Consider the following 14,100-nt stretch of genomic DNA (forward strand, 5'->3'; position numbering starts at 1 on the left):
ATTAAATATTTCTCCCAGGAGCAGCGAGATTGTTAGTAGCAGATCTTGATGTCCTTCTATTCCTGCTAAATATTCATTTATCTCATATTACACTTCCTAGGAATAGTGTTAATTCTAGTAATTCCAGCCCAGACCAATCAGGGAGTGCAAAAGCATGACTGGTGTTAAAGAGGAAAATAGCCTGACCTATAAACAAAAACAATGACTTTGAATTGGGCCATTTACTGTACTCACTATAGATAGAGTAGGAGGACTAGACAAGTCCTGTGTGCAGCACAGTAAGGAAGGTGAGGCTCTGATGGGGTCTGAATACCTGCTGCACTGGAACTTATTCTATAGTGCTGTGGATAAAAGGGTTTCGCCAGAGTCAAAGGCTGAAAAGCAAATCAGCAAACGAAAGTGTTGAGAAAGTTGTTATGCTGATGAGAAGTTTGGCATTACTGAAAGTATTGATTATTGCCCCTTTTAATATATGCTTTTTATGGTTGTATTACGTATTTATGTTTAATTTACTGGGTTTATTTCATCATACTTATAACAAATACAAATGTTATATTTTCTAAACTGAATTAAATTTTTTTAAAAACATTTTTCAGGTGAAATCAGGGGATCGTTGACTACATTGGGTAAAAATCTAGTTAAGAGCTGTACCAAAGATTTCAACAGGATAATTCATTTGACTCAATTGCTGATCAATATAAGCCCAGCTATGCAGTATAGTCTTCTGCGGCTTTGAAGTCAGTATTAGGAGAAATGAAAACCAATGGAATCTAAAATCCACAAGACAGTGAACTTCATCTCAGTCTCCCCACAATAAAAAAAGGATTTCAAATTACATATTATGCAAACATCTAAAAGCTTTACTGTATGTGATATTTTTTTCAGTGAAAAATATACCATAAAATATAGGAATAATGAGGGAACATGATTCATTTTCTAAATGGGTGTACAGGGGCTTGTATACCATGTTAATAATAATCCCCTTGGAAGGAAATTAATTGCAGCACATCAGAGGCTGCCCTCATGTCTATGGACCCCTACTGTGATGGAATTCTAATTCATTTATGGAACCCTTTCACCTGTCAGTCAGCTTGCTTGATCCATGTGGGGATGTTTACTCCATGAAGTCTTGACGCTTGCTTGGAGTGCCTGATTAACTGGACACTGGGCACAGTGTGCACTGTGGAGTGGGGTAGAGAATTACGACACAGATTTGTTAGTAAGAACATCATAAATCCACAAATGTAAAAAGCCTTCAGCTGCAGAGCCTCTTTTTATCCAAGAAGAGATATTTGATCCTCAAATACTTTTTATCAGCGGTTTAGGGCTGGGCAAAAAATCCATGTGTCATTCTCTATAGTGTAAGTTGTTAAACAATTTAGGCGACTATTTGTCCCTGTTAAGCGTTTCATCAGCAAGCACAGGCTGTTTTTTTATGTCTCACATGTGGTATATATGTGCTACTCTGTTTTAGCATCTTAATAATGCAAAATGAAAAGTAAATGGGAACGGTATCTCAAAATACTATTGAATAATGTGTTTAGGATGTGAGGGTTTTGTTGCAGCAAAAATACTTTTGTGTTATAACAGGTGGTGCACAGTGATATTTGTAATTTGTCTTGTAAACACGCTGTAAGCGTTTTATCTGTTCTAACTTCTACAAACAGCAGTTGAACTCACAACACATTGATGGCAGCAACACTGTAGAATGAAGCCCCCTTTGTATTGCCTCAGCCTTGAGGGAGACCACCCTATGCGGGCTGGGGAGAGTCTGTTTTAAACAGCGTGCACATGGTAATCCATGGTCTTTCCGTGAAACTGTAGACAAGAGTCTTAATAATCTCCAGTTGTAATGGTGTTTATCTTGTGATTTAAACACCTGTTGAATAGGAAACTGTTTGACACCAGCAGATCTGGTTTCTTCATGGCCCCCGAATCACCAACAGATGTAAATGACTTTCAGATTGTCAGTGATGACCTGGCCAAGAATCAAACCAGTAAAAGACAACAAGCTCCCCTACACCCCGCACCATTTCTACTCCTGCATTCCTAATGTTTATTTGTGAGGCTGGCTTTGTCTGTGATGAAGCACATACCACAGTTTAGCGACTATAAACCATTAACAAAATCAAATAATCATGAATGCTTAAGCAGAAATAACTGCTTTAGCGAATCTCCCAGGATTTTACAAATCAAATTTTAATTAACTAAGTAGCTGAATCTTCAAGACTGTTAGTGTAATTAAGTTTACAAAGGGACATGTAAACAAAAAGTGGAGTAATCCCATTAAGGCAACGTAAGAAATATATTAATGTCTAATCAGCTGGTAAACCTGCTGTGTATAATAAATAAATATGTACTACCTGTGTCTTTTGCCTCTACTGAGGCAGGTAGTGATCAGCCAGTGGCTTGTAGTCCTACGGGTTTATTTATTTACCCTGTGGGATGAAAGCGTCGTCCTCGCTTAGTGTCCTGATGAAATCATGTGAAAATTATTACAGTAGTGTTGTTCCACCTGCCTGCTCGGAGTAGCCTCTTCTGCTTGGAACAGTAATCCAAGAGGCTGGCCTCAAAAGCAAAAAACACATGATGGCATTTTATGAAAACAAGAAAACCACAACCATGAAATATATGATACAGGCGGTACCATAAATAGAGCCCAACAACTGTTCTGTAGAGATGTCTTTGGGTTATGTGGGGCGAGGGGGGTGTCAAACCCCTGTCTTAGCAAATCTAAATATGCATGGCTGAGAAAGTTCAAAACACAAGGATATTATAACTTACTTTCAAGTGTTGTTGCTGAGATTATTTGTATTTTAAATTTGGGCCCTCAAACCCTCTTAGGAATGTGTCTGTCGTTATACGGAAAGGTCATTAACAAGGCATGAAATGTGAAATACACCGGCCCCTTCCTGTCAGTTCAGTAAGTAGGTTAGTTTTGTAACCTAGAAAAAAAAACTGTGGTGACCAACTAAAATTAACCATTTAGTCTTCCTTCCATGTCGAGTGGGAAGATGTTTGTTGGCAGTTGTATAAACATCCCATTGAGAGCAGTCACGCACAGTGCCTTGCCATTCTCTCTGCTCCCAAGCTGTACAGAAATCTGTCGACATGTCGAAGGGGAGTAATGCAGGGCTACAGCTTTAGTTCTTCTGAGCAGGGGATTATTACCAGTTGATTATTTCTTAGCTGGAATTAGGATTGGTTTCACCTTGGTTTGTGCTGTAAATTAATTCTAAGCCTTGGTAGTGTTGGATAATGAGCAGTAATCACACCCTAATGAGTCATTGTGACATACAAAATGACTTGTCCATCTACCCACAGTGGCACAGTTTTAAGATAAATGCCTTGAAGCTTGTTATCTCTAACAGGGTTTTTTTTTTTTTTTTAACATTTCTCTGCCTACGGTGAGTTTATAAACCAAACAGGTACTTGTACTGATCTTTTAGTTTTTTCACCTTGCTCCAGTTTGCTGAAGCTGTGGGGTTTTAACTTCTCTGATCCCCTTTAGAGCTTTGGAAAAGGCTTTAGAAGTTGCTACATTGGAGCACTCTTGTCCATATTGTGCTATATCTTTAAAAACCACCTTGCTGTATTACAGTTAACATTTTTTGACTGGGCCTCTTCAAGACATTCACATTTAAAGCAGTGTGGGGAGTGAATAAGTGTGTTTTTATCTCATTATTTACTGGTCCGTTCACCAAAGCTGGATCTTGAAAAAAAAAAAAAAAAGATTTGCATCAGCTCTTGACCTTGAATCACAAAAAAAGGTGATTAGCAACAAGACTGCTGGCACAGTGGTCTGAAGCTACTTTTGTTTGTATTAAGGGCTTTTGTAGATTCTGTTTTATTTTTTTGTAAGTAGGCTGTGTGCAGCACTGGACTCCAAGTGCTTGTGGATTAGAACTCAGTTAGAAAGCTATTCATCCTCACCTAGAGGGGACTGTTTTCATCTACTTTTTAAAAAAGCCTCTTTTTTTTTGATAGGACCGATTTTCTTTGAACGTGAGCACATGAATGACTTCCAAAAGGATTGGGAGTGTCTGCCAGTTTAGCTGCTCTTAAATGCCAGCAGTGACATAACTCCGGTCATGCTTGGGAATTTCTTTATTGTCCCTACACCATTGTGTGTGTGTGTGTGTGTGTGTGGGCGTGTCAGTAATGCATTTCAATGAGGAGCTTTCTGAACCCCTGCTACTTGAATTGAAGATTACGGGCGGAAAAAACCCCCCTGAAAATGCCTCACGGTTAATTTATTGAATGTATGTCTATAGCAGTCGCCCACCTGTGGGGGAATCACTGTGTCTTATTTGTGTTACTGCAAAGGAGTCTGGGAAGTATTGGGAAGCTGCAGGAATATGTTTTCCCACAGGCAATGGGATAGTTTCAGTCTACTTTTCGTAAACATGTGGAATATATATTTTTTACAGGATTGATCTACTGAGCTGCAAAATCGTTATATCATTCACTTTTATAGGGGTTGGGGAATTGAAGGTTTTGGCAAGACCAAGGAAGACCAGTTGTATACAGTTCAATACTCAGCAACAAAAAATGTTATAGGTTAACAAAGGGTTGATCTCAACTGCTCTCATCATGCAAAAGTAAACCCCTGATGCCTCAGATTTTTGCATGATGCATGAGGCAGTTAAGTGCTTACACTGCAGGTCCACTGACTGATGGAATTTGGTGAAACAGCTGACTGACTCAAGGGCTCAGTTGGTGTGTGTGCGTCTGTGTGTGCTTGTGTGCTTGTTTTAAGATCAGGCAGGAATGACAATGAAAGCTGGTCCTCCTTATCTTTTGCAGTCAAAATGTATATTTTCAAAATAAGCACATGTCTGAAACGCAGAAGATCATATTGCTTTCCCCCCCATTGTCAGTCAAAAGGCCTGGCATCAACACACTTGCACAAAGACGGCTATACAATCATAGTGTTGGTATATGTGTTTTTGGAAAATGTCAGGGATAGTGTACAAAGTAGGTAGATCCTTGGTACATCACGCATCTAGTTGAGTTAACAGAAACTATTTAATATATGGGACTAGGTTTATTAAAATGGGATCAAAGGCAACAGTTAGAATAAAAAAGAACACGATCACTCTAAAAAAGGGAAGCGACATGTTCAGCCTTTTTGAGATGTCATAAGAACAGCACCTGGGAGCAGAAATTGTCTGATTTCAACAAGTAATATCTTAATACTAGTTGGACTGCAATATGAGCCAGTGGTTTTATTAAGTTGTTGGGTCTACAAGCAGTTGAATTACCTCTCCTTGTACACAAACAGATTGCCTCATTGAAGATAAAACCAGGCTCCCTGACAGGGTAAGTCTCACAAATGCTTGTCTGGCACTTGACCGGTGTATTATAGGACAGGTGGCATTTATTGAACTGGTGATGATATCGGCTGCATTAAATACCACTTGTCAAAATGTTTTAATTGTTCAATGCTTGCTGAAAAGGTTGCTCTTTGGTTCCCATGGCCTCATGCAGGCTTACCAACCAATTAAAAAGGCATACAGAATGTGGTAAGGAGGGCAAGTGACACATTTTCACTCTTTTGTGACTAAAACAAAATGCCTTCGGGTAAAATCTGCCTTTTGCAGTGGATGGAAGTTAGATGGGATTGAAATCTCTTGGGCAAAAGCCAGAACATAAGCAACCTGGAAGGAAGACTCCTTAAATTGATCCTTCAACACTGAATTAAAGCTTTCTTTCTTTCCGAGGGAGAAAAGCTGTTTTTGTTGACGGGGCGGTTTGGTGTCTGTGTAAGTTGCAAGTCATTAATCACTGGCATCTTTTCAGCTGTCAATTTGAACAAAAGGTGACCCCCACAGTCGACAAAGGCCATGTTTGTCATACTGAAGATGTTTTTTTTTCGCAAGATAGACTAGATACATTTTGCCCTGGCTTTCTGTTCAATACATTTCTAGTGCAAGTTCAGGAAGTTAAATACAATTTAATCTCTTAGAAGGCAATGTCATTCCCCTCTTTGACAGATATTTCAGTGTTTTTGTTTATCAAGAATTGCACACAGTTCAAAGCATGGAGTTCACAACCAACTACAATCCCAATATATTTTCTGTATTTGGGATTTGTTTTACTGTGATTTGGGAATTTTTTTTTTTTTTTTATCAAACCAGAAACACATTTTCAATTTTAGCAGCTCAGCAAGCAATATCAAAATATAAATCTCTGATAAAAAACATGAAACAGGGGATTCAGATCTTAAAAACACAACAGAGTGGACATGCCTGCTGGTCAGGTTTACATTCAGAATAACCAGAACAAACTGTTGAAATGCAATGCTAGTGGCTGACTTCGTTCTTGTAGTATACCTGCTTTTGTAGTCCAGGGTCTCACTATACATGAATTGCTGTATTTGCTGTATAACCTTGGTTTAGAAAATGCTTTTCTATATAGTAAATCGTGTTGTTAAGGAGATCTACATAGCTGGGATTTGATGTAAACACACTCGGTGATAATCAGCGCCTGTATCTTATTAACCCATCATAAGCACCGGGTGAAGCATAAAAACATATTTGTTGTCTTAACAGAATACAGATTGTAGTTATTTATGTCTTTGTTTGTTTGTTACAGCAGTTCTTCTCAACCTGGTACGGACCATAGCAGAATAACTATCCTACAGTCCAATATAATTAAAAAAGGAGAAAATGCATTAATTATAAGTAATAATTACAGGTAACATGTGGTGTTGTTGTTGTCATTCGTATTCTTCTTCTTCTTCTTCTTCTTCTTCTTCTTCTTCTTCTTCTTCTTCTTCTTCTAATACTAATAATAATAATAATAATAATAATAATAATATAATTATTATTATTATTATTATTATTATTATTATTATTATTATTATTATATTATTCAAGGTTATAGATGACTATAGTGCAATCTTTTTTTGTTTTCTTTCTATGCCCATTTTTCTACATACAGACTGTGTTAAGGCATATCACAGCTCTATTCTCCCCACAACAGCAAAGATAGCCGTACTGAAAGGGATTATAACACTTAATGAGTAGTCCCTGTTTGCTAAATCTGATTCAGTGAGAATCTTAAACCTTAGCGATAACAATGCTGAAACTACTAATCAATTTTGAAACTCTACACTGACATGCGCAAAGCCACTGCAATAACATGAGGACTGTGCAACAGTCTACAAGCTGGCTTTAATTACGTTTCCTAATCATGAAGTAGCTCACAAAGAAAAGCATTTTCCAAAGAGCTTCCATGTTTGTTTGTTCCTATCAAAGTTATTTAATGTAAGTGGTCAGTTAACATGTTGTTGCTGTGATTCAAAGAAATGCTTTTTTGGGGGGTCAGATTGAGGAATGTGAGTTTCTACCCAGGTGTTCTCCAAGATAATAATTCATTCAGACGCCCCAGTAATTGCTCTAACACTGCTGGCATGCATCTGTCTGAAATGATGTGATTCATTTTTTTTTAATGTTATGTTTTTAGACCAGCATCTGTCCACTCCAGTGTTTTTTTTTTATTCCTGGAATTCAGTGTGGCTCATCAAGCAGTGGTAGTTTACAGCAACATCCTGAATGCAGCACTCTTCAAACACACTGGAAAGTATTAGTGCTGACTTCATTGTGCTGCAATAAATGAATTGAATATTGGAGGTGCAGTGCTGCTATGTGTAATTGTGTAAACAGACAAACAACTATTTCACTAACTGGTATTGGATTGCAGTTATGGTTTGTAGAGCAGGATCTAGTGGCCCAATTAACAGGTGCCAGATTTTTTCCAAGGCCTTTTCCCACCCCCCCCCCCCCATCCCTCCACACATGCACATGTTATAGAGACGCCCTTATTTATAAACTCCTGACAGCCTCATTTCAACTCTTTACAGGAGTCCAGCACCAGAGGCTTTTCAAAGGACAAAAAGAGCCTTAAACACATTACTGGTACACTCAGATAGAAAGTAACTGATGGTGTCTGAGGAACTTAAACCTAATGGTGCCTCGTTATCTCTTAATGCTGGGTAATTCACACTGAAAAGAAGACTAAAAGATACAAATGGTTTGCAAACAGCACTTTGTTATGAAGGAACATTGGATTTATACCTTTCTGTACATAGCTTTAAAACAACCAAAGCAGAATGTCCTTCAGGGTTAAGATTGAATGGGTCTGACTTTTTCGTATCCTCTGACTTTTCCAGATCACCACTTGTTCACTGGTCCATTGGTTATACCATATTCACTGGTCCATATATATATAATATACTATATATATATATATATATATATATATATATATATATATATATATATATGTATATATTTTCCGTTTATTAGTTTGTTTCCTATTGTGTGGAAAGTTCATTTGTTTTGCAAATGTCAAATTCAAAATCAGCAATTGAGTTTAAGATGTAAGTTGTCTATATTTGTCTATTGCAGTCAGGTGTATAGTATATGAAAAAAAAAACACTGAAAATACATTCAATTAAAATAAATGACTGCTGTTCATACGCTAAGTGATATTGACATTTGTGCATTGAACAAATCAATTAATCAAATAGTTAGTCAATCAGTTAAGGTTTTATTGGAGCCCTGGGGTCTGGAATCATTTTAAATGACCTTAAGTTGAAATCAAGTATTGCATATATTGTGCTATAAATTGTTAATTCTGTCATCCAATTCTTGTCTTTATGAATTCAATACTAATCGATTCTATGCCCACCACAATTATAAAGGTATGTGTTGTTACTGTGAGATTGTGGTCTGTAGGACAATACATTGCATTATTCTGACAGAAAAACAAGAATCATTGAAAGCATTTAAACCGTTCACATATTAGGATAGATTAATGAATATGTAGATTCAATGCAGAGTTCTACATTTGGAATAAAAAATTATGTTAATTATCCAAAACTAGCAATAAACAACTCTGATTTTAGATAGACAACTCTGGGATTATGTAGCTAGACATTTCATTCCATTAGAAACACACTGGATTACACTTTGTACAGGAGACAAAATCCTGCCCATTTTACAGTAAATTCAAGTATACTATATCTGCCCTCGCTTTGCGTGTCACCCTGTAAGCCAGTCAGATCGTAATTGAATCTTAAACAGCTCTTAAGCAACAGCTGCTTTGTTTATGAAGCCACTGTGGAATACATTATTAGCGTTTGCATTTGGCATTTCTTATTTTAGTTAAATGCATTCATTGCATGTGGTAAATCTGGACACTTTCCTGCTCTGAATAAGATTTGTGTTTATTTTAAAAGGGTATTTATTTAACACACATTTTCAACACCAATATAAATGCTGCTGACTCACATTTGATAATACGTATTACCAGTAAAACGTATGTGCTCTTCTGTAAAGAATACTTAGTGTTCTGCGTTTTCAGCTTTTATTTTAAAAAAATGTAAAAATCTGGTAATTTATTTTACATATATTAAAATAGGGATAAAATCGATAAATGGGGGGAGTAATCTCAGTATACACACTTTACATGTGGAATATGATGCGTAGCAGTTCTAGTATCTCATTAACAATGTCCCTGGCATGTATGACGAGCTGAATTTTTGCAAGTCGAAGCCACATTTTCCCAAGTTAGGACTAGGACTTGGTACTTTGCAAACGTTTGGGCAATCTCTATGCTGACGGAAATAGTATCTACAGAAGGTATGAACATAACATCAGCACAAAACAAGCCAGGTTTATGCGCCTTGAAATCATAAAAAGAAAAGAAAATTGAAGCAACATCGAAATCACACTGGACATTTACATCAATGCATTCCATATAAGGTTACCAACTGAAGCATTACCATTGTATGTGAAATATTTACAATTAAGATGGCTATCCAGCAAAGCACAACTTTCTGATGAACTCATTAACACAGTCATTCTGCGCTCTCTTTTTATTGAAGCGTGTGTAAAAGCCGCGTAGATGGATTGCTTGTCTCTCAGTTCACTTTCTTGTTTTAGTTTAAAGTGTCGCTGATTTTTCAGTATGTTCTTTTATTGTCAGTGTGAACATGTACCTCAATGCAGCAGTGTTTGCAGCGCTATGCAACCACTGCCTCATCTGACCTACTTCTGCTATTTTTGCTTTTTGTATACTTCGAAACATTCATATTCTTTTGAATATTTACAAATTGATTTATGTTTTCTCCCCATTCCTCATCCACTAAAAATATTATGTTTTTGTGCAAGTATTTCAATTTAGTTTTTGATCAAGCTAGTAGTTACTACGCTCAGCAATTGCCACAATAATCAGACTTTGATTGGACAACATAATCAGGCGATAATGTGTTTGTGAAGTGACAGAGAACCACGTTTGAACGTTGTTTGATCCTCTGACGTCTAAACGTCTGCTGTATCCTAGGATACAGCTGCTTATTACAATGCCAGAGAAAAAATAAAACAGCATTTTAATCAAAATATTGTATTTCCTAGAAAATAGTACCAGGAAAATATTGAATCATTTACAAAAATTGGGTATAAATCAGTAAAAACCGACGTCCAGTTAAAAAAAGAAATCCTGTAATTTTTCAGTAAAATTTAGAATAAACCGCAAATGCAGAACACTAAGAATACTGTATAATTAATGAGTGTACAATAAATGGAACTACTAGAACAATGTGCTCACAATTAAAAGTAAGGTATATACATAACCCTAGTAGAAAATAGAGAGATTGGAAGGATGCACATAGCTTAGCCATGCCTGTAATGCAAACTGTCAAATGGTGCATTAAGGTTACAAAGAACCTTGTTTATGTTTGCATACTGCCTTTGATGGTCTGCTTATCTACTGTTTGAAAAAAGCCTTATTTGTAGAAGATGACTTAAGAGGATCAGGTCACACCATGTAAAAACATGAGGTCTTGTTATCAGGTGGTTTTGGTCCTTTAGCTTGAAGGTCCACCTGTCAGATTTGGTGATGCACCTGTATGGCTTTGGCTGTCTACATCATGTCACTCATGCTAAGCTAAAACATTTTTTTTTTTAAACAGATAAACGAAACCTTCATTTTTCATTCTTTTTTTTTTTTTTTTTTTTTTTACAGAATTTTTGGAGCTGATTTTCCTCTAGCATCAGTTTTTAATGTGGAAGACACAGACAAAACAGCCATGGATGTGAAGGAACGAAAACCCTACCGGTCTCTAACAGCGCGGCGCGACACAGAACGACGCTACACCAACTCTGTGGAGAACGAAGACAGCAAGCTCCACCCCAAATCCTACAGCTCCAGCGAAACGCTCAAAGCTTACGACCAGGACTCGAGACTGGCCTACGGGACCCGGGTCAAAGACATGGTTCACCAGGAATCAGACGAGTACTGCAGGCAAGGTAAACTGATCACATGTGAAAAGCAAAAACTAGATAAAGAGTTAAGGTGTCCTATGAGGCTTTTCAATGGGGATTTGGGGGAATCAATTAACATGTAATACTGTACAGTTCCTTCAACAGATTCATCCTTTATTGTACATGTTGCTGTGAATCTATTCCCTCTGCCCTTGTGACAATCAAACCTTGTATGCAGTTTTGTGTGAGGAGCAACTGGCTTACCTGCCGTGGAAGAAAGAAACCGAAAAAAAAAAACAATTGAATCTTTAACTCAGTTGGAGCTGGAAGCGAGTGCAGTTGGGGAAATGGAAACTTCTAGTAACATGTAAACTTCTAGTAGAATCTTCAGAAGTTTAGGGAGTTAGCAGTGGTGCAAGTGATTATAGAAGAGGCCAGTTGTCACCGGTTTGAGGTGATGTCACCAAGCAATTGGAAAGCCCTGACAAATCCTGTAAGTCAGCAATAAATAGGTTAATCTGCAATGTAATTGACAGTAAATAAACACAAGTGCAGCCAGTTTAACTTGAATAGGTCTGAAAGAAAAAAAAAGAGTATATGTTTATTGGTTCCCGGTATCGACCGTCTTGAGTTCTCTCTGCTTAAAAGGGCACGCAGAGCATGCAGCTTGAAAATCAATGCATCCACTGGCATTTAATGTAAAGAATTAGATTTGCAGTTAATTGTGGCAGTCATTTTTCATTATTTATAAGATATCCAGCTTGGTTTCAGAGGGAGGTAGGGGCTGAATGTTGTTGTTCCTTGCATACATCTCAGCTCAATTCTTTATAGTGCTGGTGTTGTTCAAACAATGGGGAGCCATCCTGCCAGAGAAATTATGAAAATGACTTTTGAAGTCGCTTGAGGATGCCAGAAGACAAGGTTAATTGAAATACCAAGGAGAAAAAAAAAAAAGTGTTGTTATTAATTGAGAGGAATGGATTAAGAATGGGGAAGAGCAAGATTAAAAAATAAAAATTATTTCGCATTGTTCTTAAGGTGTGTTAAAATCTTTTAGTAAAAACATCAAGATAATTGTGTCGATATTTGTATTTTCCAGATACCTGCCTTTAACCTGTAGTTAAGTTTTTCAGTATTAAATGGAGTAAAACATGTTAATTACTCAACACAAAACAGTGCAATGCCTCGGTTTCCCTTTTTACGTAATTATTGATTATTGTTATCAATCAGTGTTTTTTTTAATATCGAACTTGTGATTATTTGTCTTACCATTCTTTTATCCTTTTGATATGGCTTCTTTTCTTTCACTTTCCTTAGTTTCCTTAAACATGTGTCATCTCTGCAGTGAATTGTGGGATTGTAGCCCTGGGCAAGGTGTTATCTCTGATTAAACTTGACAAAGAAATACATATGCCAGTTTCCACAGCTGTAGCTCGTGTTAGGGTTAAGGAAAGGTCACGTTTCTGTGACGGATCACTTGCATTTTCTAGTTTTGCAACATATTTTCATTGTCAGTTTATGGCCTCCATATGGCAGTATGACTGTAGAACTCTCAGTGCTCTGGATGAGAGGAAAATTTGCTTCCAATCAGCTTTTAAAACATGCAGGAGTTAAATGCCATTGATTGGTACTCAGTTGTAAAGGTGAGGGAAGGGCAGATTTTCTTGTTTTGAAGCCAACACGTTAATAAGCAGGTGTGTTTTGATTTATGTAATACCTGCCAACAAATACTTCTTAAAGGCAATTACTCTGAAAATAGAAGTATCAGGAGATCTCAGTTCCTAAATCCTTTGTCCTTTTTTTTCCTTTAGTCAGTGTAGTCTAGGGAGGCATTAACAACCTGTCAGATAAGTCAGGAAACTAACCTGCAAAACCTCATTTAAGAGCCACAAGGATAGAGATAAAGCAATAAAAAAAATTCTGATAAGAGTCACAATTCATATTGCTTTAAGTTTGCTTCTCATCGCTTTTCTTTTCTGTTTAAACATGAATATAATTAATTCATTGGACCCAGGGACCTGCTACTGTCAATATGTTTATAAAAAAAGAGTGTAGATATTATAATGCTAAGCGTCCCCCACCTCCAGAGAGAATGAGGCATTCTTTTTGCACTGATGGAACATTACTAAAAACATCACAAGCATTGCTGATTAAGGGAGTTTTAACCATTTTAAATACATTTTCTCTGATTTGTGATTTTTAAAAAATAGAAGCTACTTTTAAGGCAGCAATTGTGAATGACTTCAAGTGTTACAGGACTGTACTGCGAATGCCAGAAGTTTCCAAACCTATTCTTCATTGGGCAGAGGAAGGACAGGACTTTATACACTGAACCAGTAGGAACAGGGATTGTGATGGGTTTGGTCAAAAGCACATAAGCTCAGGAGCATTAGAATAAAAAGAGAGACTAAGGCATTCTGCACAGCTGCACACCTCTAGAGGTCATTTTTCAAACCACTACAGAAATTTAGATAAATCCCATGCATCTGTATAACTGCAGCTGCTAATATTTCCTAGATTAACATGCAAACTTCATAAGAAGAAGAGTGGGTGTGTTTTCTCTTCTGAATTAGTGGAATAATATGCCATCTACTTTTTCAAAATATATGTCATTTCTTAGCTGTTGTCATCCTGTTATGTGTGGTCTCCATCATACTGTTTTCGCTTTCATCATTCACTCTGCTTACTTCCCCTCTTCAACTGTACCACAGGGCATGGAGATTACAGCTGCATACCTCTAGTGCTCCTTTTTCAAACCACTACAGAAATTTTGAAGTGGTTGAGAAAAGTCGTTTTTGCTGGAATAGTTCATAAGACTTAAGCAGAA

The 14,100-nt window shown here is 37.1% G+C and overlaps 1 protein-coding gene across 11 annotated transcripts in view; it reads left to right on the plus strand.

Annotated features, from left to right (window-relative positions):
* The window catches only part of tenm4 (teneurin transmembrane protein 4), a 183,352-nt gene that overhangs the window by 44,894 nt on the left and 124,358 nt on the right, over positions 1-14,100 (plus strand). For all 11 annotated transcript variants that reach the window (XM_041258618.1, XM_041258621.1, XM_041258622.1 and 8 more), the window contains exon 2: positions 11,035-11,318. In XM_041258618.1, coding sequence (XP_041114552.1) covers positions 11,099-11,318 — 220 coding nt within the window. In that variant the 5' untranslated portion in view covers positions 11,035-11,098. The remainder of the gene's footprint in view (positions 1-11,034; positions 11,319-14,100) is intronic.

The sequence above is a fragment of the Polyodon spathula genome, chromosome 9, assembly GCF_017654505.1.
Source record: "Polyodon spathula isolate WHYD16114869_AA chromosome 9, ASM1765450v1, whole genome shotgun sequence".
NCBI classification, from domain to species: Eukaryota; Metazoa; Chordata; class Actinopteri; order Acipenseriformes; family Polyodontidae; genus Polyodon; species Polyodon spathula.